The 27,170-nt window shown below is 37.5% G+C and overlaps 3 protein-coding genes across 4 annotated transcripts; 1 reads left to right on the top strand and 2 right to left on the bottom strand.

Moving 5' to 3' along the window:
* Positions 1-613: 613 nt before the first annotated feature.
* Positions 614-2,418, bottom strand: ddit4 (DNA-damage-inducible transcript 4). Its single transcript, XM_059324771.1, has 3 exons — positions 2,282-2,418; positions 1,822-2,042; positions 614-1,722 (listed from the first exon to the last, which is right to left on the bottom strand). The coding sequence occupies exons 2-3, from the start codon at positions 2,003-2,005 to the stop codon at positions 1,223-1,225; spliced, it is 684 nt and encodes a 227-aa protein (XP_059180754.1). The 5' UTR covers positions 2,006-2,042; positions 2,282-2,418; the 3' UTR covers positions 614-1,222.
* A 1,398-nt stretch (positions 2,419-3,816) lies between these two features.
* On the bottom strand, positions 3,817-7,799 carry anapc16 (anaphase promoting complex subunit 16). Its single transcript, XM_059324863.1, has 4 exons — positions 7,644-7,799; positions 6,499-6,652; positions 4,534-4,608; positions 3,817-4,447 (listed from the first exon to the last, which is right to left on the bottom strand). The coding sequence occupies exons 2-4, from the start codon at positions 6,638-6,640 to the stop codon at positions 4,338-4,340; spliced, it is 327 nt and encodes a 108-aa protein (XP_059180846.1). The 5' UTR covers positions 6,641-6,652; positions 7,644-7,799; the 3' UTR covers positions 3,817-4,337.
* On the top strand, positions 7,461-26,962 carry ascc1 (activating signal cointegrator 1 complex subunit 1). Of its 2 annotated transcripts, none has more exons than XM_059324861.1 (10): positions 7,461-8,185; positions 8,312-8,414; positions 8,523-8,620; positions 8,705-8,883; positions 8,993-9,126; positions 10,231-10,350; positions 10,428-10,552; positions 11,141-11,214; positions 13,948-14,082; positions 26,003-26,962. In XM_059324861.1, exons 1-9 carry the CDS (start codon positions 8,071-8,073, stop codon positions 14,062-14,064), a joined length of 1,065 nt encoding a protein of 354 aa, XP_059180844.1. In that variant the 5' UTR covers positions 7,461-8,070; the 3' UTR covers positions 14,065-14,082; positions 26,003-26,962. The 2 variants fall into 2 exon arrangements, with proteins under 2 accessions (XP_059180844.1, XP_059180845.1); XM_059324862.1 differs by lacking the exon at positions 26,003-26,962 and adding an exon at positions 19,306-19,602.
* Positions 26,963-27,170: the final 208 nt, after the last annotated feature.

Below are 27,170 nucleotides of genomic sequence, written 5' to 3'. Positions count from 1 at the left end.
AGGAAACCTGGCTTTGTGCACGTTCACTTTTTGGGCGACGTGCAGCATGTGCCTGGCAGGAACCACAGCGTCACATTCTTTCACCGCAAAATGTACTCAGCTGTTTTGTCAGATGTTGCGCCTCTGCTTTCTAATTTTAACTTGCGAGAAATGCAACATTTGTTCATTTTTGAAACTGCGTCACTGTTGTGCAGGATGTGGCCTATAGTGTACCTTTTAGCTGACTTGTATCAAGATATAGCTTAGCATTATTCCCAATACAAAATAACAGTTTGTCAAAGAATAAGCAAACCGCTTCATATACTGTATGGTGTGTACAATTAATAGAATGGAGCACACTTTTTTCCAAAGTCAATTTCAAGCTTTTCCATTCATTTTTTTAAATTTCATGTTTTAAAATGTCTAAAGCTTTTCTAAACACTTTATTCAAATTCCAAAATATCTGTAATCCTTGAAACAAATTAAAGTGTTTTAAAGATTTCCAGCACCTGTAGGAACACTGCATACAGAAACTACATTTTCCAAAAAACAAACAAACTTGAATCTGGATACAAATCTGCAAGGGTATCACTTAAATCTGACAGGTTTCATGAAATACGACAGAACAGATAAGAATTGTTACAAAAAATAATTTATTTGCAGTCATGAAAGTACAAAAACAGTGCATTGTTATGAGTATTTGAATGTCAAATAAATAAAGAGAAAAGCAGGAAAGGTCTACATGGATACAAGATCAAGTTACATTGGAAATCTTAACCACAGCTTGCACATAAACTGCACAATGCAAGTGCTGGTAAGCCTTTGCTCTTGAATTCAAGCAGTCACTAGGGTCCCTAATGGTTTGCTTGGTATACAATTCATCACTGGGTGTGCATTACAATTAATTGCCATGTATAAAAAAGGAAAAAAAAAACACAATGGTCTTCAATGAATCACATAGCTAGCTGCCGTTGTACGTTTCAATAGAAACTGAGGTATGAGCTTTCGCCAAATGCCTATTTACCACATTAATCATGTTGGTTAAACATTGTAATTGCAAAAGCAACACCTGCTCCAGGTACCATAAACTCCCTTACATTGGGAACAATAGTCTACATCATGACAATGTCCCTCCTTACACTCCAGAAGGCATCATTTACATGTAGTTATAGTAATAAGGCCCTTCTGTGAGCTTAACTGGGCGTCTTAAAAACAATAAAATATCGACAGTCCCTTAGATTTCTCAACATTCTTCAATGAGCAGTTCTTCAGAACAATACAGTTTCTTCTTGATCACTCGGAAACCAGTGCTAAGTTTAATAGCTTGTCTCACCACCGGAGTGGAAGGAGACTTTGTGCTAAAAAGTCCTTGGATCTTAGGCCACAGTCCACCGGACTCCAGCCTTAAAACCAGAGTCAGCTGAAAGGTGGGGACAAGGTAGGGGTCCACAGATAGCTGTCCCATGCTCTCACAGACGGTCCCTTGCTCCACACAAAGGTCGATAAGAGCACCTCTTAAACCGCAGGGCTCGCTAGCTGCCAGGTGAAGGAGCTCCTGTCCGATGTGCTCCAGAAGTTTCTCGGGGATGAGCAGTTTGGTACAACGTAAGGCGCAGTCTGAGTCTTTGGCTTCTCTCAGGCTTCCTGCAATCAGGTCCACTACTTCTTTCAGGATGGTCTCCTCCATTGGATCATAAAACAGGTCTTCATTTGTAGGAGACAGGTCACTGGAGACATCTGACCCTGTTAAGGAGACAGTGAGTTAGAACTGGAACCATAAATAAAAAGTGAAGTGCAATTCATCTCTGATTCAATGTGAAACATATTTGCAGCCTTGTTTACCTGAATCTGAGAGATCACTCCTACTGCCATTGTTGGACCCCGACTCAATGCTGCTGCTATTGGCAGAGGTGCTGAAATCAGCCAGTCTTTGCACCAGTTTGCCCCAGGACAACCTCCGAGGACTGCTGTCCACTGGAGAAGGAGGTGAGCTGCAGATATCAGCGGGTGCAGACACAGCAGGCATGGTTGTCTTGAACAGGATCAGCTGCTTCTGTGGTCAGCTGTTTATGAGGAGACAAAAAACAGATAAGCACTCAAACTCGAGATAAAAGACCGTAGTTATAAGTAAAATATACTTAATTATTAATTAAACACAAGTCACAAGTAACAGGCATTTTAAATATAGCTTGTTGAGGAATGACAAGTTAACAAGAAAAACATCTTTGTTTAAGGGTTGCTAGTAAACTGTTAAAATTAGCTACCAAGCTAGCTATATCAGCCATAATAATGTAGTACTTACAGCTTTTTTAACAAGAGCGGCGTTCAAGTCCGTTGCCGATGTTTAATATGGTTATTCAGCTGGTTATTGTCTGCAAAAACAACCATCTGGTAACTTCTATCCCCGATGCTTCCTCTTTCACAAAGCAGCTGCCGAGCTCTGCGGTTTGTCCTGCAACAATGTTTATATAGGGGCTCGTTAGGCCACGCCCACACACAGCCAGCCAGCCAATCAAAAAGAGAGGCACGCCATCGGAGCTGTATCTTGCCTGGTAACATGCCAGCAGAGAAGAAAGACAAACAGGAGGAGGAGAAGGGGGGTTGGGGTGATGAATAGCAGACCCCAGTGTTGTGGAAATATACAGAGACTTGCCTGGGCATGCAATGATCTTATTGTATTTCTTTGTTTAATTTATACATAGGCATAAGTAAATGGCATTAGTGTATGTCCATCTAGTGTATTGACAGCTTTGAATAAAGTCCACGCAGGCTGGGCTCAGAGTGTTGCAGTGCACATTACGTCACCTGTTTTGCTCAAGCATTACATCAGAATTTTTCATCTGCCACTAAGAGGTGCAAACAACACACAATCAGCTGCATGATACAGCAATGGAAACCTGATAATATGCTTTAAAAATGCATTTTATATTCAAAAAGAGGTGCATTTTCCTACATTTACCTTCAAATTGGAAAACAGTAAAAACATGGAGAACAATAGAAATTCACCAGGATTGCTGACTCACTACTATTTAATTATTTCTCTCCCTTTATGCTAACAAGATGTTGTTTTTAAAAGGCTTTCCAGCACTCAGGAACCCAGGTTAATGCATATCAGATGAAAACAAGCTGATTGTATGACAAAAGAAAAGTTGTCATGCAATGCAGACAAATGCTGCTCAGAGTATGTCTCACAGCTGCCCTGTACGTGACATACGCGCGGCTTGTTGAAAGAAAAAAAGTTTTTGGGAAGCAGCCAGATATATGCTGTGTTACTACACGTGAGTGGGACGGACTGTACTGTACTGTAGTCAGGGAGGAAGTGAAAGACATAAACACGTGTAAGCACAGCATGTTCTGAGTGGGATGTCCAAAAGTTATGATGGGGGAAAAAAATGTTTGTTCCTTTTTTCATATACAAAGAATGTTGAAGTTATAGGCTTCAGTGGTTTAGAAAACCAGAAAACCTGTTTTTAACTCAGCAAAGAATTTGTAAAGCGAATTCCTAGAAAGTGGGATGAAAAACAAACTTTTGAACTCCTAGAAGCTGCAGCTGGAGGTGTGTCTTATAATTTTCAGGGCCGTCCTTAGGCATTTACAGAGAGAACAGTACATTCTGTTCGACCCCACCCCTCATTTGTTTGAAAACATCCATTCACTGAGCAAAACACCGCATTCAGCACGTTTCCTCGCTGTCAACACAGCGCAGAAGAGACACGGAAACAATCACATCACTGAGTTTCAAACTTAGTTAGCTCATTTGAGGGACAGAAAAACTATAGATTTAGTTTCAAACATTCACCAACATATTAGAAATGAACAAACTCCAAACAGGACAAAGAATTTCCAAGTATGATTTTATTTACAAGCTCTCTTTGTTTTGCTCCAAGTGCTGTTGGAGCCAGCAGCGATGTGGAGAGACTGAGCAGGTTTAGATTAATGAGTTACTGCACAGCCATGTGGAAACAAAATGCTTCTTTGAGGGATTTATTAGGTTACAAAAGATATTATTTTTCTTAACACTGACTCTAGGAACAGATTGAACTGGCAAAACACCTTTATTAGCTTAAAGCAGCAGAAAATCTATTACAACAGTTTGAATTGTTCAGTTAAAAGTATATAACAAGGTTATTTTTGTTGACAGTGGGTAAAATGTAACATGTTTTTAAAAAAAGTAAACCATGCTCATACAATAGTCAAAGTGATTAAATAAAACATCTCACATTCAGTATCTCCACATAATATTTCACACTTATGATATAGAATAAAACCATAAAGAAGGAATAGAATTTTTGAACTGAAATAAACCATGTCCTTCTCTTTGGCTCATTTATTAACCAAAGGCATCTGGGTCTCTTTATTTAAGACGGCGTAAATCCCAAAAGCTGTTCAATCGGTTTGTACCGCCACTCATCTGCTTCCAGCTCCTCCACTAAGCTTGCAAGTTTCTCCATTCGAGACACTTGTTGATCTGGAAAAACACAAACATTTAGCTTTACTAAAAAGGTACCATGTTTAATATATCAACCAAAGGAAACATTAGAGTTACTGACTTACCATGTTTAACCTGTTTCAGTGTGGAGGCAACTTGGTAGCTGAATACAGACTCGCATAAAAACCTGTCAGAGCCATCTAGAAAAGGAAAGCACAAAAGTAAAGAAGTTTAATACTGGTGAATACATAATAGCCTTGGTGTTGAAAAGGAGAAGAAAGTGTTCATATGGAGCTTTCAAGCTTCTCCAGTGAGAGAAGTTCAGGCTAAGTATTATGCAGTCAACAGCCTTCAGAGTTTTAAAATAAACAAAGAGGAAAAGTATAAGACCTTCAGCATTGCTGCAGTCCTATTCATCAATTTGTTTGCTGTTTTTGACCCTGCAGCACTCAATGCTTTTATCACAAGTCAAACTAATCACATTAATTAGTGTTTTGGGCGAGAAAGGCAATGATGTAGGAGTAAGGAGTCAGATGGCCTTTTACAAAAAACAAACAAAAATTTGAGGCTTTGGGTAAAGCAGAAAATTGTGAACAACCAAAGACATTGCCACATTTTACCAATGTTTAATTCAGACAAGTGTTGACAATGTATATTAAGTATATCCATATAGAGTTAAGATATAGAAGTAATATATGGGAAATCCATCAAAAGCAAGAAGACTTAAGTTTGTGATGTGATGTGACTCATAGCCCCAGGTTGCTCCCCTTGTTGTTTTTACACAAGACTTCTGCATTGATGAAAAACAAAACATCTGTCTTTTCTGAACGAAAAACAAAGCCACATTGTAAAAGAAAAAACCCTGGCAAGCAAGTTGTTCTGGCATTCCATCTTCCTCAAAAACTGGAATGCTGCACAATAAACAAAGTTTTATGACAGCGTCTGGTTAATGAAAAACCTCTTTAAGCTGTGGTAATCATAATTGGCCAGTCCTAGCAAATTTGCATAACAAAGTTTTAAAGTCGTTTATAAAATTTTAACTTATTTACTGCCCTCTTTTTTTATTTCTCTTCTCTTCCTATGTTATTTCTTTGACTATGATTTTAAGTTGTTAATTTTTCCTTGATTTTATATCCTGTTAGTTGTCTCAGGTTTCCATTTTTACTATGCTTTTTAGGCAACTTTAATTTCTTTAATCATGTAATCTCTGTTGAGACAGATCCTTACCTATCTGCCTTGACTGCAAAGCACTTTGGGTCCTGTTGTTTTTACATGTGCTATAGAACTGAACTGCCTTGACTAGTTTCCAAAGTTGTGACGGTTTTGGTTTTTGAGTTTTACACTTTTAATTTTGGTGCTATATTGTACAAGAGAAGCAAGGACATATTTGTTGGCTGCAATAACTTGGGAAATTGGTTAAGGGTCTTTATTGTGCAGCTCACTGATTATATTTTTAATTAATTATAATTTTGCTGAACCAGACAGACATAAAAAAGGCTTTGAGTGAAATGGAAATGTCCTCAAAACAGTTGCAAGACTTGCCAGATGTTTTCACAGTTTGGCTTCTGTGTCATTCAGGGAACAGTTTCTTAGCACTGAGACTTAACTGCAAATTCCAATGGAAAAAACAAAAATTGTAATTATAGCATGACGGGCACATACTGCCTAGGACTAATTTATTTGGACCAAAGTTTTAACTTCTTATGACAGCCCTTGCTTACAGAATGACCTCTTCAGCTGTCTTTACATCATTAACCTCCCCAACTAGTTTTCAAAGTTGTGACTGTTTTGGATTTTTAGTTTTAGTTGTGAGCTTTGAATTTTGGGGATAGAAGCAAGGCGATATCTGTTGATTGGAAAACTTAGGAAATGAGGGGAAAAAAGGTCTTTATTGTACAGCTCACTACTTTTAATTAACTATATTTTTTATAGTGTGTAATTTATTTTTCTGCTTTCTCTGTGGAAATGACTTATAAGAAAACTAATGTACATTGTGTTGCAAAATAGTCTCATCATATGATTCTCATATCCGCTGCCTGTGGAGGGAGACAGTTAAATGCAGATACCCTTAACTGTGTGTTTAATCTTACCTTCCATCATTTCACCTGCGCCTTTAGGATATGTATACAGTACTTTTCTAGGAGGGATGAGCTCTGAGGCACTAAATCCGGAGCCAGTCACCGAGCTGCCGCTAACACCTCCTGCAGAGGAGGATGAAGAAGAGGCTGCCATTGCCTTAGAAAACTTTAAAACACACAGAAAAGAAAACACCATTATTACCACCGTTATAATCTCGTCACACTGTTAAAATAATCGCCTAAGTCATTTTTTTGTAAAAATTGTTTTTTTTGCCTAAATCATCTCCTCATCATGACGCCGGCCACCTATGGTAAAATCGCCTACATCCTCAGTTGACCAGATCAAGTGATTTTACCCCTTTAAGATCATCACTTCTTTGACACTTTGCCACATTCATAGGCATCAGATAAGAACCCAGCAAAGAAGAGCTAGAGGGAGATTGTTTAGTTATCAGTTTAGTTTATCAGTGTTTTATTGTTGACACTAATATTGGTAACACTTTACTCTAAGGTGTCTACATAAGAGTGACATGAGCGTGTCATAAACATGACATGGGATGTGTCATGAACATTAATGACACTTTGAAGTAACATTAATGCTCATGATACTTGTCATGTCATGTTTCTGACAGGCTTGTGTGACTCTTATGTAGACACCTTCAAAATAAAGTGTTGCTATATCTTGCTTAAGTCACAAAGGCATGTTCAAAAAAATTGCCTAAGTCATTTATTTCTCTTAAGTTACACAATTTACACACAGTGTTTTTACTATGCCAATAGCCTTCCTTTGTTACATCCCTTTGAGTGAAATGATCAATAAAAAAATGTTGTGTTTCATGCAAAACTTGAAAAAATGAGTTAGGCGATTATTTTTAGCAGGGTGACGATCTATTAAAGATAAGTAGGGATGGCTGGCGTTTTAGTTATCAAGAAGGTCGCTAAATGTAGCCACGCCAGCCCAAGAAAGCTAAAGTTAGACGTTTTGCTTTCCTCGCTTTTATCTGTTAGCAAGTTATAAACTGCGACAACTATGCTAGGTGGCTAGCAAGAAAGCTAACCATTCCTGTTGGCAACAAACTAGGCAACGGTCGTTCACCATAAATGTTACTACATCGAAACATGGCAATAACTAACGATTGTTGAATAATAGAACTTACCGTCGATGTCCTAGAAACAATAATAAATCTATATCGACTTTGAATCCGTGCAGTTGGTCCTGTTGTTTGTTTAGATGTCTTGTCACTGCTTTGCGACAAAGAAAGCGCTTTACGTTTGAAACGAACTAGATTTGTAACTAATAGGAACGGCTCGACTGGTCTGTCCGTTAATGGCGGCGGTCGATTTCCGTTTGTAGATCTACTAAACATTAAACCAGCCTCCTGTTTGTCGTAAAGCAGGGAAACTGAAACGTGAACGTCAACTGATAATTACCATTTGAGCAACTAGCTAGCTAAAGTGTTTAAAAAGCTACAAAAGCGAATTTAGACTTTATTTTCGTGTAGCTAAGTTACCAGCGAGCAATTCGGATATATATTTTAGTTGTTAGGTTGGCGTAGACTTAGCTAACGTTAGCTAGTTTACACTATGGACATTTTACGTCCAGCTCTTATCAATATTAATGGAAGAATATACCGGAGAAATGTAATAAAGGAAGAACATTATGAGGAAGAAGAAGATTTCTCTTACATGGGACCACCGGGTAAGCTGAGTCCTGTCAGTGTTAACAGCTAATGGTAGTATATGAAGTCCCTGACAGTTCTGTCACACTGTGGTTGCAATTTCTTTAAAAAGAAACCAATAAAATATCAACATGTCTGTGGTTTAGAGGGTGAAGACCTAGGAGAAGATGAAACCTGTGATACCAGCTTCATTGAGCAGACTGATAAGGGATACCGCTGTGCCATTGATGTGCCAAGTGTTCTGTACAAGTGAGTTATCTACAAAATGGACACGTTGACTGTTCTGTATGACCCCCACCTTGAAAAAGCACAAGACGTTTAGTTCCTAAGCAGTATAATTTGTTTTTTTTTCTACAGATACATCATTGGGAAAAAAGGAGAGACCCGCAGACGTCTGGAGTTTGACACAAAGACATCTATCAACATCCCAAAACAAGGAGTGGAAGGACAGATTGGTGAGGAATAAGAGCATCATAAAACAGGCCAGAGAGCACAGCCTGGAACAGATTTTCTCTTAACTTTCTTCCGTTGCCTGACAGTTATCACAGGTTCCCATAAAGCTGCAGTCTCGTCTGCAGTCACACGAGTTGAGGTCCTTGTTGAGAGTTTCCGGAAGAAGCAACCTTTCTCACATTTCCTGTCGTTTCCTCTGAATGATCCCAAGATTCAAGAAGGATTCCTGAGCTTCAAAGACGAAGTGTTGCAGCAGTGCGCACAGGTACTGTAGTAGAAATATGGATGGTAGTGATGAGTGGCAGCGGGGCCCATGCATTGTTCAAGATTAGCATGTTATATACTAAATTATATATTCACAATTTGTTGTTCAGGATCATGGAGTAGATGGAAGCATCTTTCAGAACACGGCAAAGCTTCACCTGACAATCGGCACCCTGGCTCTGTTAAATGACGCAGAAGTGAGAAAAGCATGTGAACATCTCCAAGAATGTCAAAACTTCATCAGGTAGGGGCCAAACAAGGTTATGTTATCATGCCAAGATTTTAAATGTGTAACTAAATAGCACTGGGGTATTTTAAACAAAAAACGGAAGCAAATCAAGAATTACTGCTTCAAAGCATAAATGGTGGAGTGGTTGAGTTATATATTTTTCTTATTGTTAACATAGTTCAGGAAAATAAACGGCAACTTCTCACTAGAGCACCAAAACCACAACAGAAAATGGTCTCCAACAAATACAATTTTACTTTTACTTAAAAACTACCATCTGTTTTTAAAAAACTATGTGGTCTATTTTTTTTTTTTTAAAGTACATTTGTCAGTCATTTTTAAAGATTTACATTTTAAATCTGGGCAAGTGGAAAAGTGTTGACACACTCACATTGTTTCAGTTAATTCATTGGATGTGTTGCCCATAAGCAAGGTTTCCATGGGTCCTTGAAATCCATGTTCCAAGTTTTTGGCATATAAAGGTGGGGAATCAAGCCCTTGAAAGCTTTCTAAAATAGATGTGGATCATTGAAACTGCTTTAATTTATATTTTCTGTGCAAGAACAGAAACTGAAGTTTTTATATATATACATATATATATATTTTTTACCTTACATTAGTAAACAGCCTGTGTTCTGCTGTCTGCGTGTGTCTCCAGCAGTTGCGTCATTGTTTATAGAGCCAACTGCCTCGACCAAGTATGACGTCACTCACTTGTGTGCACATAACATAGCACAATTGAGAAATGTTCACATATTCAAGCTTCTACCTTTTTTTCCTCTCAGTGTTGTTACAGAATTGTGTCTCAAATTATGAACCCGATAAGTAAGATATGGAATAGGTCCGGCATTATTCTAAAATATATAATGATGTTATGTAAGGTTGGATTAGATTAGAGTGAATCAGATTGAATTATTATGATTAGGTTCGATAAGATTACAAGTGAACCCAGTTTCACAAAAACAAGAAAAACACAACACAGCATTACAAAGACACCATTGTATTCCTTTTTATTGCTCAAATTTCAATAAAATTAATAATATAAATAAACCCAAGGTTATTATACATTAGAAACCTCAGCAAATCACTACAATCTGCTTTTTTGCTATCTGCAATCAGGGACATCACAGAAGGAAACCCTCTGCCATTGGAGGTGACGGGTATAGAGTACATGAATGATGACCCAGCCATGGTTGATGTCTTGTATGCTAAAGTTAATGCAAAAGACAGATCTGACAAGTAAGTGGAGCAGTAGCAAATCCTGTGAAAAATAAAATACATGTGCAAAGCTGACATTTTCTATGACTGCTCTTAAGGTTGCAGGTGATTGCGGACCGGCTGGTGGAACACTTTGTCTCAGTGGGGCTGATGGTCAGAGAGTGGGACCGAGTAAAGCTGCACGGCACTGTGATGAACACTCTGTTCAGAAAGGACTCCACAGGTAAAGACATTGCAAGCAAGCCAGCAGCTGGTGTAGAAACAAAGTTATTGACCTGTTGTGACCAAATTGGTAGCTCTTGCCCTTAACCTATATGCCAATGTCCCCTCATTATCTTTTGGGGCTGAGCTGCAGTGACGAAAAAACTGAATCCTAAACAACTACAACAACTAATTCCTGAAGATAGCTGCATCAGGCAGCCAGTTCTCTGTTTGGCCACCGCTCTGTTTACGTGCACCAAGTGGCATGTTTTCCAAGTACTCTGACAATGGCTTCATTCATTTTGGCCATGGATAAAGTCCAGCCCCAGTTCTCAAATTTGTACTGAGCTGACCAACAACACAGCACAAGGGAGGGGCCGTGTCACTGCTGACCATGTTTGGCAGAATGTAGACGATTAAAATTCAGTGTTTTTTCTTCAGCTTAGTCCCTGTTTCGCAAACAGATTTCACAAACTAAATGACCTTGATAGTCACCTTGCTGCTGCCCACTTTAGCAGAAAAAGTAAACATGCTTGTTTTATCAGGAGGTTTTCTTTGTTTTGTGTTACATTGTTCAGCTGATCTTTTTACTTTCTGGTGTTTTTTACAGTTGAAGACACGGGCGGCCCAGGAAGACAAGCCATGAGTGAACGAGAGGCTTTTGATGCCAGAAACATATTAAAGGTTAGAGGAAATATACTCCTGCCTGCCCTCTCGAATGCTGCTAGATTACAAACAGTCCGATGAAAATTACATGTGAGGATTTGAATGTTTTTATTTGTAGGCCAGATTATAAAACGGAATTGATAATTTAAAAAAATGACAAAAATATGAAAATGACAATATTAAATAGGGTAGACATTCAATTATAAAAAAAAGTATATATGTAAAACATGTTTTAAAGTTATATAACATTGAGAAAAATGAGCTACATAGGAGAAAAAACTAAAATAAATAAAATAATAATTTAAAATATCAGTAAAATAAAATTTTAGACAATGCTTTTGTATATAAATAGAGTTTAAGAAGTGACTTAACAGTGAATTCAGGCCACAAACTCTTTAAAAGCACACTTATGAAAGTACATTTTTAGGGATTAAAAGGCGGACAACTGACAGTCAAAAGTCCTGAAACACTCCTTTAGTACTTATGGAATTTTTAAATTTAGAAATTGACATATACAAAAACAACCAATGCAACACTGTGCCGTTAAACAAACTGTATATAGGGGTTTTTTTTAGCTGTGGTTGACATTTCCATTGCATTTCGAGTCCCATTGGGATATGAGAGCTTTCCAATTAATAGGTTTTTAAAAATAGAGAGATTTAGGTTTTTTCAGGGGGAACACTCTGATCCCACTCGAGCCTGCACAGGGGATAATCAGGTTCATTTTGGGGCTGACTCACTCCTGCAGATCTTAATGGTGTTATTATGATTACAGACTGGCATTAAATGATTATGTTCCCAGACCAGCTGTGATATGTAATTAGACATTAACCCACCTAATCTACTTAGAAGCCAGTTTTGGTCGCCCCAGTTTCAAATCATAAACGTGTTTAGTATTTAAATTCTTCTGCAGTTTACTTTTCACTGTAGGAAAAACACAGGTGTTACAAATAACATTAACGAGGGCTCAGCTCTGTTTAAGTGTCCCAGTGAGCCAACATACAACCCTGAGGCCACGTTTATACATAGCATAGTAAAACCTCCGTTTTCAAAAAAGTTGTCATTTACATCAACCCGCATAAATATGCCATCGAACGCCATTATAAGTATGCCAAACCTATGGGCGGCAGTATAGGGAGAAGGATAAAACCATGCAAGCCAATCAGAATCCTAAGAATCAACAACAAATAACACAAGCGACTTCCTGTTCCTTTCAAAACAACTAGATAGAATGAGCGTGAGAACCTAAAACCCCGTTTCTCCTGTGAAAAACGGGGTTTTCGTGTAAATGAGAGTCCTAACTGCATGGAAATATCTGCATTTTCCCTTTGTGTAAACAGGGCCTGAGTTAAATAGACAGGATGCATCAAATTCAGAGAGTACGTATTTACACAAAATAATTCCCAGTTTAAGCATTAGATATCTTGTCTTTGGACTAATTGGGATGATTATGAGTAATTTAGATCCTCATTCAGGACTTTTATGATAGTTATCTTGATAATAATAAAAAAAATGTATAGAGCACAAACAAACTGCACTGAAATTATAACCTTCTCAAAGTCAAAGAATCTTGAATAATGTGTCACATGCATGTCCCTTTGCTTTGTTTTCAAATTTTACCTTTAATTTCATCAGTGCTGGCTTAAAAATTAACATTTAACAACGATTCTTAACTGTAGGGTACTAAAATCTGAAGATTTATTGCTCAAAAGTGTATTGATTAAAACCTGTTATCCGAGGGAACAGAAATTCACCTGTGTATCACAAAGGGGAGAGTTCTGATAGATTTTTTTTTTTACTTCAACAGCACTTGTCAGAGCGTGACGGTAAAATCTTCCAGGTGCAGTGTCTTTGTGTGTGACAACTGAAATGTGACACCAAGTTGACACTGCAGATTAAAAAAAGCTCTGAAATCCACCTTCCAGAGAGAGAAGATCTTTGTTTGAATAACAAAATCCTTCATTTTCTTTTTCTCTGAGAATGACACAGGGTTGCCTTCCAAATTTTCTGTCGCCCGTAACCATAGTAACACCATGTTTGTGAGTGACAGCTTACATTTTTTTCAACAAGTAAGGTCGACTTTTTAAAGACAGTGCTGTTTTTTGCGAATCATTTAGTGATCAGACTTCTTACTTCGTAGTACTTCGTACTATTTTAGATTATATTATATTAGATTAGATTATCATTTATTTGATCCCACAACGGGGAAATTCATTTGTCACAGCAGCAAAAACGGAAGCAAAAGGTGTGAATATAAATTACAGGGAAAATAGTAGTAGTTTGAATGAAAAAGGAAAAATATAAATACAGATTAAGATATAAGATATAAAAGCTATATAATAAAGTGTGTGTGCATTTATTTACAGATATAGTTGGATAGACAGAAAACACCCCAAAAAATTAGAATCAATTCCACATACCTGTGCATATGAATTAATGAATTAAAAATAAAATAATAATAAATAAATACAATGAAAACACCATATACCAACAAAAAATTTAATAAATACAATAAAATATATAATAATACATTTGAATGAAGAACAGTCTATGAAAAAATTAAATTAAATTCAAAAGATATAAATACATACCAAACCATAACCATAAATATACATATATAACATGGGATTAGTGGTATAAAAAAAAACTTCAATACAATATAGCTGGTGTCTATTTTTTCTGTATAGGTTAAATATATATACATATACTTTTTTTGTTATTATTTTAAGACTTTTGCTGTTTTCATTACAGAAATTTGGTGAATATCGTTTTGGAGAGTTTGAGCTGAATACTGTCCTGCTGTCCCAGAGATACTCGACAGATTGCACAGGCTACTACACCTCTGCAGGGAGCGCCAGCTTCTCATGAGCTTCAACATTTTCTGAGGTGAGAAATGATTAATGAAGAAATTTTCCAGTTTAGCAGAACATAGAAGCAGTCTTGACAATGTCTTCCAGTAGGTGGCAGCATAAGGTTTTGGTTCCTTCTATTGCACTTGTCTTGCTCCACCTGTATCAAAACCAAAACCAAATTCTTTGTTTTTCTTAAAGCCCCTTGGGGAAAAATAAAATGATCAGAGTGCAGAATGATTGAAAGCTCAGACTAAAGCTCACTCAAAAGATGAAACATGCATGCAGAATCACTCTGAAATGCTCTAGGTAGTCACATTTCTTGTTTTTGTACTTTAGTCTCCAGACATTTGGTTCCCTTCAGGGAATCAGAGTCTAAGAACATCAAAGTAAATGACACAAAATACATTTTTAATGGAACAGGCAACCAAAAGAAAACATGAAAACGCAAAAATTTACATCAAATACGCCACTGTTTACTTTTGTCATGATTTTTGCCCTGTGTTTACTTTTTGCATGTCTGAAGATATGTGCTTCACAATGGAATGGGTCCCGGGGGAATTATATTTCTTTGTCAGTAGCCCAGTTTTCTTAGAGGAGGAGATGATTGACTGTGTGTGTGTGAAATTGGATTGCGGAAGATATAAAGTCAGATAAGAGGCTTGAGATTTGTCTTGGCCCAGGTCAATATCAGAGATTAGGTGACATTTGTGAAAAATATGTTAACAAATAACATTTACTCAAATACTGTACTAAGGTATTTGTACTTGAGTATTTCCATTTAAATTAAATGTGTTGCTTAATACGTTTCTACTCCTTTTTTAGAGGCAAATATTACTTACTTACCCACATTTATGTTACGGCTAAAGTTACTTTGATTAAAATTTTATATACAAAACAAACAATGAACTCATAATATGATTTATTGTTACAGATTAAATTACCTTGTAGTGGGGCGGATTAGCTGAACAATCGTTCACTTTGTGATAAAAGCATGAAATTTGGTAGATGTGTTGGTGAATATGTTTCAAACAAATCTGGATATTGGGCCACCTCAAAAGCGCCCCCTAGTGGCCGTGGCAGGCATTTGTTATACAAATAAATCAATGATGAATAAAAACTGCCCTTTTAATAATACCAACTGGTGATGAATTGTATATTGTTGGAAAGCCTGATTAGTCACCTTTACAACGAGGTACAGCTTGTAAGGATCGTGCATTCATGGAATGAGCAACGGGGCTAAACGTGTGGGTAGCACCCCCCAAAAATGTGCATCCCCTGTGGGGCGGATTAGCTCAATAAATCACAAGAATTGTTTATTTTGTGATAGAAGCACACAATTTGGTGGATGTGTTGGTGGATATGTTTCAAACAAATCTGTATATTAGGCCATCGCAAATTCGCCCCCTAGTGGCCATAGCAATCATTTGCCCCACCACAATCGGGCTAGCCATCGAGCTAGCTAGCAAATGAGCTAGCTAGCATTTGCTTCCTGGGACAAGCAGTGCAATGGACTGTCCATCAAGGTATGTCTCAATATTTTATTTCACCTGTTATAATTATGAATAAAATATGCTATGAACATCATAAAGGCTAAAGAGAAAAACAATCATCATGGGCCTTGGCGGAAAAGTAAATTAGCAAGATAGCAAAAATAGGTACTTAAGCTAGCTAGTTAGCTTGGAACATGTATCAGTGGCTGTTGGGTGTGAAAGCTTAATAAGACACTGTTAAATTATGTCCTGTGGAATGTGGACATCCCTCTCTGCACACACACACACACACACACACACACACACAGGCACACACACACACACACACACACACTATATGTAATGTCTCCTTTGCCCATGTGGTTCTTTTTTTAAATGTATTTTATAACTCCATCACAGTTAGTCAGGCGGCTTAGGACCAGATTTGAGAATAAAGGGACACGCCGGACAAAAGCACCAACATTTTTCCACGTGCTCTCTATCACCAAAGGTTTCAACTTTTGGTAGGAGCCACTTCATCAAGATTACAGATAGGAGACGGCAGCCATATAAGCCATAAGTTTATGAGAACCAATATATCTTCCAAGCCACTTAGAAGGTCAATCTTGGTGTCAAAATATACATTTTCTGGGTCAAAGAAGCTGGGTTAAAGCTATTGAGAATATCACTGGATGACTCACTGTAAATAATTTGTTGATCAAGATCTGACATGAGATGAAAGTGTACCCTTGATTTTTTTGAGCAGTGTACATGGCAGCTAATCCACACTCTCCTGTGAACATTGATTCCAAACAGCTTCAACTCAGGATTCCCTGCTGCAGCACTTGAAGCGAGTTGCCCAGTCTGAGTGAAAATGAACATATCTATTTGATCAAATAATCATCTAGTGATATTCTCAATAGCTTTAAATGATTCCTGGACCCAGAAAATGTATATTTTGACACCAAGATTGACCTTCTAAGTGGCTTGGAAGATATAGCATTTCTCATAGACTTTATATGGCTGCCATCACCGCAATCTTGATGAAGGGGCTCCTACTAAAAATTGAAACCTATAATGATAGAGAGTATGTGGAAAAAATGTGGTGCTCTTGTCCGGCGTGTCCCCTTTATTTGGCTAAGCCGCCTGACTAAGTCACACACCTCAGTACAAGGATTTTGCCAGAAAGAGTAACCTGCTACAAGTAACCCTAGTAGAATTTTTAAAATGTATGATTTTTTTCTCTGTCTAATGTGTTTTGTTTTTATTGTTGCAGGTCATACAATATTGAAAATTATTTTTTCTTTTTAAGGAGCAACAGAAGAATACAAGCCCAAGAGGAGGCCGTAGCCTGTGAATGGGAATATCAAGACCTAATAAAATGTTATACAAAGTTAATGTTCTTTTCTATTAGACTGTAATAAAGCTTTTGTCACTTTAACATGTCTCTAAATTATATTTGTGGTGCTGAAAACGTGAAACAGCAGCTGTAGGGTAGGCAAAGCATTCCTCGCCAGTAACCACCGGCGGCCATTTTTAAAAATGGCCGCTTTTAAATGACCATTTTTAAAAATGGCCGCCACAGCCATCAGAATTTTTTTTGCGATGGCCCAATATCCAGATTCATTAAACATGTATTCAGCAATGAGTGTACCAAATTTGATGCTTTTATCACAAAATGAACGATTGTTCAGCTAATCCGCCCCACTACACAGGGGATGCACATTTTTGGGGGGTGCGACCCACACGTTTAGCCCCGTTGCTCATTCCACGAATGCACGATCCTTACAAGCTGTACCTCGTTGTAAAGGTGACTAATCAGGCTTTCCAACAATATACAATTCATCACCAGTTGGTATTATTAAAAGGGCAGTTTTTATTCATCATTGATTTATTCGTATAACAAATGCCTGCCACGGCCACTAGGGGGAGCTTTTGAGGTGGCCCAATATCCAGATTTGTTTGAAACATATTCACCAACACATCTACCAAATTTCATGCTTTTATCACAAAGTGAACGATTGTTGTACAATATTGAGCTAATCCGCCCCACTATTGCCATATATAATGTAGTTAAAATTTCTTCCACCTCGAGGAACAACACTAAAATGCTGCTAACACATTAATACAAATGTAATAATCCAAAACTTTGAAAGGAAGATTCTGCATAATGATTACTTTCACTTTTCATACTTTAAAGTGCACCTTGTACACTTTACATTTGAAAGGTTCATTTGCAAAAACAGATAAAAGCCAATTCTAAAGTTAATAAACCAACACCATTTTGATTGGTTTTTCCCTTAAGTGTCTGAAAAAAATGCATGATTGAAAACATGAAAATGTGTAGATATCTTGGCATAACAACCCAACGGCAGTTTTATTGATATTCCCTGGACTGCACCAAAAAGGAATCAAAACAGAGATATCTGTTTTTGCAAATTAACTCATTTTGCAGCAAAGAATCAGAGTACTTCGTCCACCACTGGTTGTAATGCATTTCTAAAAAGATCATAAAGTTTTGATTGCACTTTGGCAAATGCGCTCCACCTCTTTTGCCATTTACCTGCATGCAGACAAAGTCTGTTCAAATGTGATTGGCCAATACTACTCATCAGACTACAAATGGAAACCAGAACTCTACCAAAATCTTGTCCCATTGCCTACATACTGAACCTACAGTACCTATATGCAGATGTCGGTCGAGAGTCCACATCTGTCTATTCTTGTGAGGCTATTGGCCGGTACACCTCATATAAATTCAGTCCGGCCCCACAGGAAGTCAGTATTAATGTTGTTGTGAATAATTTAAGGATTCTGGCTGCACCATCTCACCTGTCAGCCACGACAGCTGAAATAGTTCATCAAAGTTTTTCTCATCGTTCTAAAGCCAATTTTTGGAGAAACTCAGACTTTTACTGGCATACTGCAAACTGAAACATTTCACAAAGTTTACAAAGGTAGCCTGAATAATAGTTATCAAAACAAATAATGTGCAAAACTTAGTGGCCAAAAGAATTTTGTTTCACACTTATTATAACCAAGTATTACATATTTCCTTTCATCTCACTGCCTCATGAATGTGTTAATGCGTCACTGACATGATTTATTACACCAGTCCTGTTTTTTTTTCCCCCGTCATCTTTTTTATCACTGCCCTCTCCACACGGAGCCACAACCGTGTTCCCACTCCCGTCTGTCGAGTGTGTCGGTGAATACAGACATCGGACACAGAGCCTGGCCACTTGCTCTCTATCGTCAGAGCTTTTTTCAGCCCTCCCCTCAGCTGGCGATGCGCTCTGCTTGGCATGCAGGAGGCTGAGCGCAGAGCGGCCAAAAGTTACACTGATGGAAACTGAGGGCGCTTTTTGTTTGTCAGCTCTGCCATCCCCGTGCTGTCCACCCTCCCATTTCAGCAGTGGCGTGACTTTTTTTTTTTCCCTGTTCTCCTGGAGCTATGTCAACAGACGCCATTAGACAGGGACATGCAAATTATGCATCGGAAAAAAACAGCCAGCCAGCTGAGCCGTCCATGCATTGACTGTGGGCCTGTCTGGGTTTAAAATGTATCTTTTCAGACAGAGGAAAGGCACCTAATTATCTGCTCTCTCCTGAGAGCATGCTTGTTAGTGGGTCAGGAGTACACATCCGGCATAACGCCACTCTCAGGTAACAGATACAGTAAGGGTTCTGGGAGTTTCCACTAATGTTGTTCACACAGAGACGGAGAGAGAAAATGATTTGCAAGTTAATCGAATTCACTGAGAATGTGCATCCTTGTTTCTTGGCAGGGACATGATTAAGGATGCGCTGGGCAGATGTCTTCACTAATGATTGTACTGAAAACACATGAAGGAACATACGTCATCTGCAGACAGACTCAAACACTGACGACAGTTAATTTGTCAGTAGATTTCAATACAAGATGTTCAGAATGCGTGTTTATTCAAATAGCCACATACGAGTTTTGTTGCATAGATCAGGAAAGTGGAACCGAGGCTGCAATGAACGATTATTTTCTAAATGTATTTAACTATGATTTCGTCTATAAAATGTCAACGATTTTGGAAATGGGTAACATTTAAATGCATTTTCAGAAAATCCTTATTATTAATGATACTGGTGGCCACAGTGATCCGCTGTCAGCATCCAGGCATCAGCCAAAACAGTCATGTGGCACACACAAGTGAGGGAATGTGATTTACTGGCATTGCGTTGATATCATACAGTATGTCCATGCATCACATGAATGATACTAACTCACTTGAAGTTTGCAAATGACTTTATCAGCAATGTTACAAAGCAACCAATGCCAGATCCATGCTGTGTAGCTAAGTTACAGCGAGCTGCCTAACCTTAGCTTACAGTGAACTAGCTGGCTGCCCGTGCCTTGCATCACTTTTGGCTTGAAGAAAACAATTGCTAGTTATACTCTCCCTGCTTGGAACTTTTACATAATTTATTGTTGGTTTAAATCAAAAACTTTTGTCATAATACATAATACATAATACTAATAAGTTAGTCTCATGGATCTTGTTTGCAAAACCTCAGTGAACAAGCAAGCTAAGGGACAAAAAGGCAACCTAAACTCATTGGTTTTGAGCCTCAAATTGAATGAGCCTCCATGAATTAAACATCCTGCTGATGTTGAGCCTAGTCTTCCTACATTCTCGTCTGACCAGACGGGCTTCAGTAGATAAAACTTTAGTGTGTTCTGTAGAGGAGCTGAAGGGAGGCAAAGCACTCAGGAGCACGCTTACATGTCACATCTTTTGTATTTACCCAGCAAAACCACCCAAATTCTTTACAGAGAAGTCAGTCCACAAGTTACAATCAACAGAGAAGTCAGTTACAATCTGTTCAAATAATACAGAGCTATTAATACATGTAAATGTTAATTAAATGGTTTATAGCACATGATAATGTAGTTGTAAGTAGAAATGAGGACATTTTTATTGCACGATATTTGATGTCAATTGAAACTTCTATTATGAAGATATATTTCCCATTGTAACTGCTGTGATTTTACTACATTATAATTCATTATCTGTAAATTATACACACTTATAGCCACTTACACTTACTTTATGTTGTGCTATTACATTAAGTACTTCTTATCAATGCTACGTGCAAGGTGATGTATTTAAATCACTTGTTTTGTCTTGAGCCAGCAAATGTTTGGCATTTGTGGTTGATAAATTAGCGAAATGATGATTGATGGTTGGCCACATTGATACATTTGGACACATTTAAGTCAGAAATGTAACAAAAATGCTACATGAAATATTTTTTTGATTCCCACAGATTTATCTATAGCGTGGGAATTTGTTTGCAAAATCACGTTGTTATGCATTACTGTGTGGGTGAGCTTGCCTGCACACTGCCCGACATACACATTTTTCCTGCTCCTGCCACATCTCTCACCCTAATTAGTCCGCTCTGTGCTTCCTGCTGTGAGAACGTCCAACCTGACCCTTGAGATTTCGAGACTAGCATACATCCCTTTCAATAAGCCGGATAAATGAGACCTCAATGTCTGTTTGTGTTACCCTGGACCTATTTCCCTCTGAGGATCTGCATCCTTATTTCTGGAGATGTAAGGAGGCACAGGAGCTGCATTTGAATTAAAATTTTAGACAATTTAACTGACTTTGCAGGCATGTGCTACAATCCTTAGGATGTTAAACTAGCTGATAATAAAAAGCTATTCCAATTTATTTGCTTTTCCCCCCTGTGTTAAAAAAAGTATATAAAAAATAAAAAGCTAAAAAGAAGTGAAAGCAAAGCAATCACTAAGATGAGCCCATAAAACTTTCATTGAACCTTCCAATAATGAAAATTAATTCATGTTTGCTAAGTGAAGTTTTTGTTATCTCAACCAAATATTGTTTAGGCATCTACCCAAATTTGCATATTTAATTTCATGCCAGTTTTCTAAGTAGCCTTTATTTATGCAAAGGCTGTTTGAAATAGGTCTGACTCGATCAATGTCAAACTTTTTTAAAGCACATTTTGGGTTTTGATATTCAGGACTGCACTATGCAATTTCTCATAGTGTGATTAGAAATTAACTTTCATTCAGAGGAGCCGACGTTAACATCTGCCGAGGAAAAAAAAAAGATGGCGTTTGACAGACGTGACCTTTTAATATAGTAGATAGGTTTGATTTGTATTCTCAGAGTAATAACACACATGAAATCGATTAAGTGCCTAATTACTTTTTAAGGTCACGTTAAGTTCTACCCACGTGTGCCTTAAAGCACGAATGTTGATCAGGTTCATAGATTATTTTAATCCAAATCCAATTAACTGAAAAGGGTGAACTTGACAGTAAGAAGGCACTTGGATGACATTTTCCATAAGAAGCCTCATGCTCCTGTTGTCATGTTTCTCCCTTAACAAGCTTGAATCCTAAGCTTATTTTAAGAGGTTGTTTTGATCATTCAAACGCATCTTTCCACGAGAAGTTACAAAGGTGTTCTATAAATGAACCTGCGAGGCAAAGCCAACAATATTTCAAATTGGATACTGTTGCGGTGAAATATGACAGCACGCCTTCCTTTGATTGTTCTCTCATGTTAAATGTGACTCTCCAGCCGGGTGTCGCATCCATTTGAATGTCACACTAATCACGCTGTCACTAATGGGCATGAGCGGCCTTGACGGACAGCCAAGGCTAGAGTATTTGAAATGTCTAATGTGTGTCTCCAGCGAGGAGGCAGGTGATCCCTGCAGCAGCTCTTTATCATTCAGAGTGCTGAGTCTGGAGGCTGCCTGCAGCTGTCCGCGTCTGTTTACTGCTGGAGGCATTCACACAGGGAGGAGAGGCACAAAGCTGAGTGTGTTTGAACAGCAGGTAGTCATTCTGAGCTGCTGTTTACTTTATGTACAATTTGCACGAGGAGAGTTTAAAACAGGGCTGCAAAAAAATGTCCATTGTCGCTTCATCTCTATTACATTGTTTTGATAATTGTTTGGTGTATGAAATGTTAGAAAATCCTGAGAAATGCACCATAACCATTTACCAGAATGTAATGTGAGGTCTTGAAATTGCTTGTTTTGTCTGACCAACTACGGCCGGGTGATTAATGGAATATAATTTTTAAGTACAGTTTTGATTTATGAAAACAAGATAATCAAGATAAAACGATAAACGAGCTGCATTCTGTTCCAATAGCCCCTTTTTATTTTTAGCCGGAGTTACTGGCCAGAATATGCTGAGTATAATATTGCACTGCACTACAGCAGCATTTGATTCAATTTATATTGATATATGGAAATATAATAATAATATTATTCATATTAATATATAATAATTTACTGTTTTATTTTAAATGTTTATTTTATATTTTATTTATAACAATAATAATAATATTATTTTATATATATATTTTTAAATATATATTGTATTTACTTATATTTTTTTAACGTTTAATAATTTATTTGTTTTTCAGATGAATCATATTAAAAAAATATTAAATGCATTTTTAAGAGTCAGTAAATAATCATGTTAAATAATACATAATACAATATATAAAATAGAAATTTAAATGAATTTAAATAAACAGAATAAATATAATCTGTGCCATAACCGAGCAGCTATGCCACCAAAAGAAACAGAAAAGCAACACATTTGAGAAACTGGAATTCATTTTAAATAACTAAAATATTATTATTATATACATTTCTTAAATGATGCGCTGTTTATTAAAATCTTTGGTTGCTTCTCAGTGACCTAAAAGCAGTTTATATAGCAATGCCAACTTAAGGACCGTAGAGGTAGGCTAAGAGTCTGTATTTAAATTTCAAATGAAGTCAGCCAGGACATTAAAGCAGCATTAATTGATTTTCTGTCTGCTCGGAGGCAGCAGAACAAGCTGTAAACCCAACTTTGACATATTATCACCGTACAATGTTGTTATGGAGAATGTGTTAGCCAACAGTCCCTTATTTCTACAAACGGCAGACAGCGAGCAGCATTAGCATTCATTTGGTGTCATTTTATGTCTGGCCACCTGACGAGTATGAGACATTCACTCTACTTTCAGCTCTGTTTTTGATCTCCACCAACTCATGTGGGAAATATCTGACTCTTTTGCTAAATACTAAGCCTCCACCGCCACGATTGATTCAGGTTTAATATGCAGAGGTGCAAAGATTCACTTCTGTAAACTCTCTCTGTATCTGTAGCTATAAACTGTTAAACAAATCCTCCTCCTGACTTCTCCTTAAGTGTTTTATCCATCCACTGCAAAGTGCTGCAGTGTTAAATCCCTTCACACGGCTCTTAATGCTGTTTCTTATTGGTACGATGTAGAGTAGTGAAACTGATGAGGATTTGTCATTTATAGCCATCGGTATAAGCCGCAGACTAAATATAAATCATCTACTGAGACTGAGCACGTCAAGAGTTCAGAATATTAGCCAGCTTCTGTCTATTGTGTGCATTTAATTGAAAAAGGTGCTGCACTCAGTTCTACCCCTGCTGCAGCCGCCTGCAGTGCAAAAACAGCAGCTACAGTACTTTCCTGGCAAATGCAAACTGCTGTCAGACTGCTCTCAACTAACTTTGCACTTTTAATAGCTGTGTGACCCAGTTTGAGTCCAATTGAATTAGATCTATACGCGTTTAGAGCAGCTCCACTTACAGCTGTAAGTCACTCGAGATTACTTATTAAATGCCTCCCGATGTGGTTTATTCTCTCCTCAACTTTCAAAATAACTTCATGATGGTTCTCCTATTCAGGAACTCTCGCTCTCGGGCTTCTTTTTCTTTTCATGCACACTTTATAGTGGCACTACCGATCACAGGCAGTAACTGCTCCACAAACAAACAGTGCAGGCTGGAGGAGAAGAAATGCAGAAGCAGAATTTATTTGTTTTATTGAGTCATCAATATTTAATGCCGAAATGCGCTGGGTTGCATTTAAAAAATAACAGCAGATACAGATGAAACTTACACAAGTTAACTTCTCAAAACTCACCTTCTCACCAGGGATGAGGTGAGGGATAGTTCAGTTTTTTTGAAGAGGGGTTGTAAGAGGTTCATATCTTTCAGTATTTTTCAGTGTAATAATTACAGTAGATTGCGATCCGCACAAACCCAGTTTGGAGAAGCAGGCAGGAGTACCAGTATGGAAGCTAAGCTGTGGATGGGGGCAGCAGCAGCAGCAAAACCAGTTTTAGTCACATAAAAAGCCAACCTAAAAAATGTAGATTAGTTAAAGTGTACATTGTAATTAGAATATTTTCCTGCTCAAGTTCTTCAGAACTGAAGCTGTTGTTGATGTTATCTTCAAAGCCACCAGACTTCATTGGCAAAACGAGTAATTTTACTTGCAGAACGGGAGTTTCTGGGTAACTGCTGCCTCAGTTGTTTGTGTTATTGTGATTCTTTACTAAATCCAAAATTACCTTTTAAAACACAATAACACAAACACTAAACAGTTGAAAAATGGCTTCATTCCCAGCAAGGTAAAATGGTGAAAATATTTTAAATATAGCGAGCACCTGAAATGAGATAGATTTTTTTTTTTAGGTGGCTAAAATAAGAAGTTAATTCTCTGACTATGAATGAGCACCTCATACAACCCCACTTCAGAAAAATCCAAGCTATCCCTTTAAGTTATTCTATAGTTACCCTAGTGACATCAGAAATTAAAACCTCTGTAGCTCCCATAAGTTTTGGTGAAGAGGTCTCAAATTTTTTCTACAGGTGTGATTGACGAGATGTAGAATGTATGTAATGATTTGCATAGTTTTGGCTTAGAGCATGTCCTAGTTATTGTAATTAAAAGTAAAACTACTTTGATTCACATTTGAACTGATGTAGTTGTGACGGTTGTGTTTTATGCAAAACATAACAAAACATTTTCAAAAACGAGAAGGTATGATAGTTACCTTTCATTTGAAGCCTCATACATGCATTTTGGCATCATTGTTCTTCTGTTATATGCTTTTCCTTTTGTGTATTTCCAAACAGGTAAAAAAAAGTCCTAAAAAGGGTTCATTACAAAACAGAATATAAAGGCAGTGATGTGATGTTTTTCAGCACACTAACCCACTAACATAAATAATGTTTACTAAGTATTTTTGTGTTTGTCTTCGCCTTAATATCCCGAAAATATCTTAAATATACATCATTAGTTAGTGGATTATTTCGAGCGGTTGATAGACAAAAATTTAGTCAGTAAGCTTTTTATCAAGCAAACACGTTTCTATGTTACGCTTCTGAAATCTGAGGATTTGCTGCTTTATTTAGTTTTATATCATTGTAAATTAAAGATCTTTGGTTTTGGACTGTTGGTCATGCAAAACAAGTTATTATAAAGATTTCATCTGGGACATTTTTCATTATTTTCTGACCTTTTGTGGACTGAATACATTTATCAATCAAAAAAATAACCAACACAGTCATTGCGGATTAAAATAATCGGCCCTAGGGTCCTTTTTAAAGTATAAATACTGATCATTACCTATGTGTTGCAGGTCATGGATGACCGAGGCAGCGGGATGGGAAGTGGATGGCTGTTGAAGAAACTGTCAGTTGACAGTAAATCACTGTGAAAGAAACATCAGATGACGAACATGAATGGATTTACAACAGACTCTCTTTGCTGAACCTTTTGCTAAAATCTGTTGGAAAATGAACATTTGCTTGGGTTGTGTTTTCGTTCGTGCTGGCAGGAGGTGCTACATTTTAACATTCTGTTTAAATCTGGCAGGAATAAATAAATAAATGTGTAAAGCATTCACCCTTGCCCTGTAGAAATTAATTGCTGTGTACCAGGAATTCCTGAAGCGATCCTGGCGGAGTTGTTTCATCATGTGAGAATATGTGCAGGCATGATAAGCGGCGGAGCCTTATGAGCCGTTTGTAAGACAGAAAAAAGGGATGTGTTTACATATGTAGACAGCAAATATTTACAGATAAACAACTCTTCAAATTTTGCTGTTTGCTGTCTTGTCTGATGTTATTCAAATGAGGCTTCTCTTCCCGTCAAATCCTTTTGTGTAAACTGACTATGCTTGGTGAACAGGATAGATGCGTTTTATCAACATCAGCCTGGAGAGGAACACAGCCAACTGATGACATCAGTTAATCCTCTTACAATTAAAGGCACTCTTCCACAGCGTAACTCTGATATGTAGAAGAACGTGTTTAACTAGCTATATCGAGCTGCTTCCATTTTTTTTTAAAGATTAGGGGGATGTTGTGTGAAAATATGTACACACTAGTTTTAGTGATTAAGGAAGATGATAAAGCCAGGCTTTTCAATCTAGCCTCTGATTTCACAGCTGGATTACTGAACGGGTCTACCTTGGTACAAGAGACAACCAGTAAGAGACTCAAAATGACCCCAAAGAAACATAAAGCAACTACAAATAGACACCAAATGATTATGAAACCCAGAAAGCAACTACAAAGACACTTAAAATGACTTAACAGAGACAAAAAAACAAGTGTAATGATAAAGACAATTCTAAAAAGTGACACAAAACAATCACAGAACTGTCTTGCTTCTATGTGGGAGAGGTGATGAGGCCTTTGCTTGTCTCGATGTCTCTTAATCCGCCCATGTCTGATTTATTCAGTGATTCGAGGTCTGGTGTAGAGATGTTGGAGCAACAGATGTTCAATCAGAGCTTTGTAGGT

The sequence above is a fragment of the Centropristis striata genome, chromosome 21 (assembly GCF_030273125.1).
Source record: "Centropristis striata isolate RG_2023a ecotype Rhode Island chromosome 21, C.striata_1.0, whole genome shotgun sequence".
Classification (NCBI taxonomy): Eukaryota; Metazoa; Chordata; class Actinopteri; order Perciformes; family Serranidae; genus Centropristis; species Centropristis striata.
Note: the sequence above shows the minus strand (reverse complement) of the source record. Positions and strands in the feature narration are given on the sequence as shown.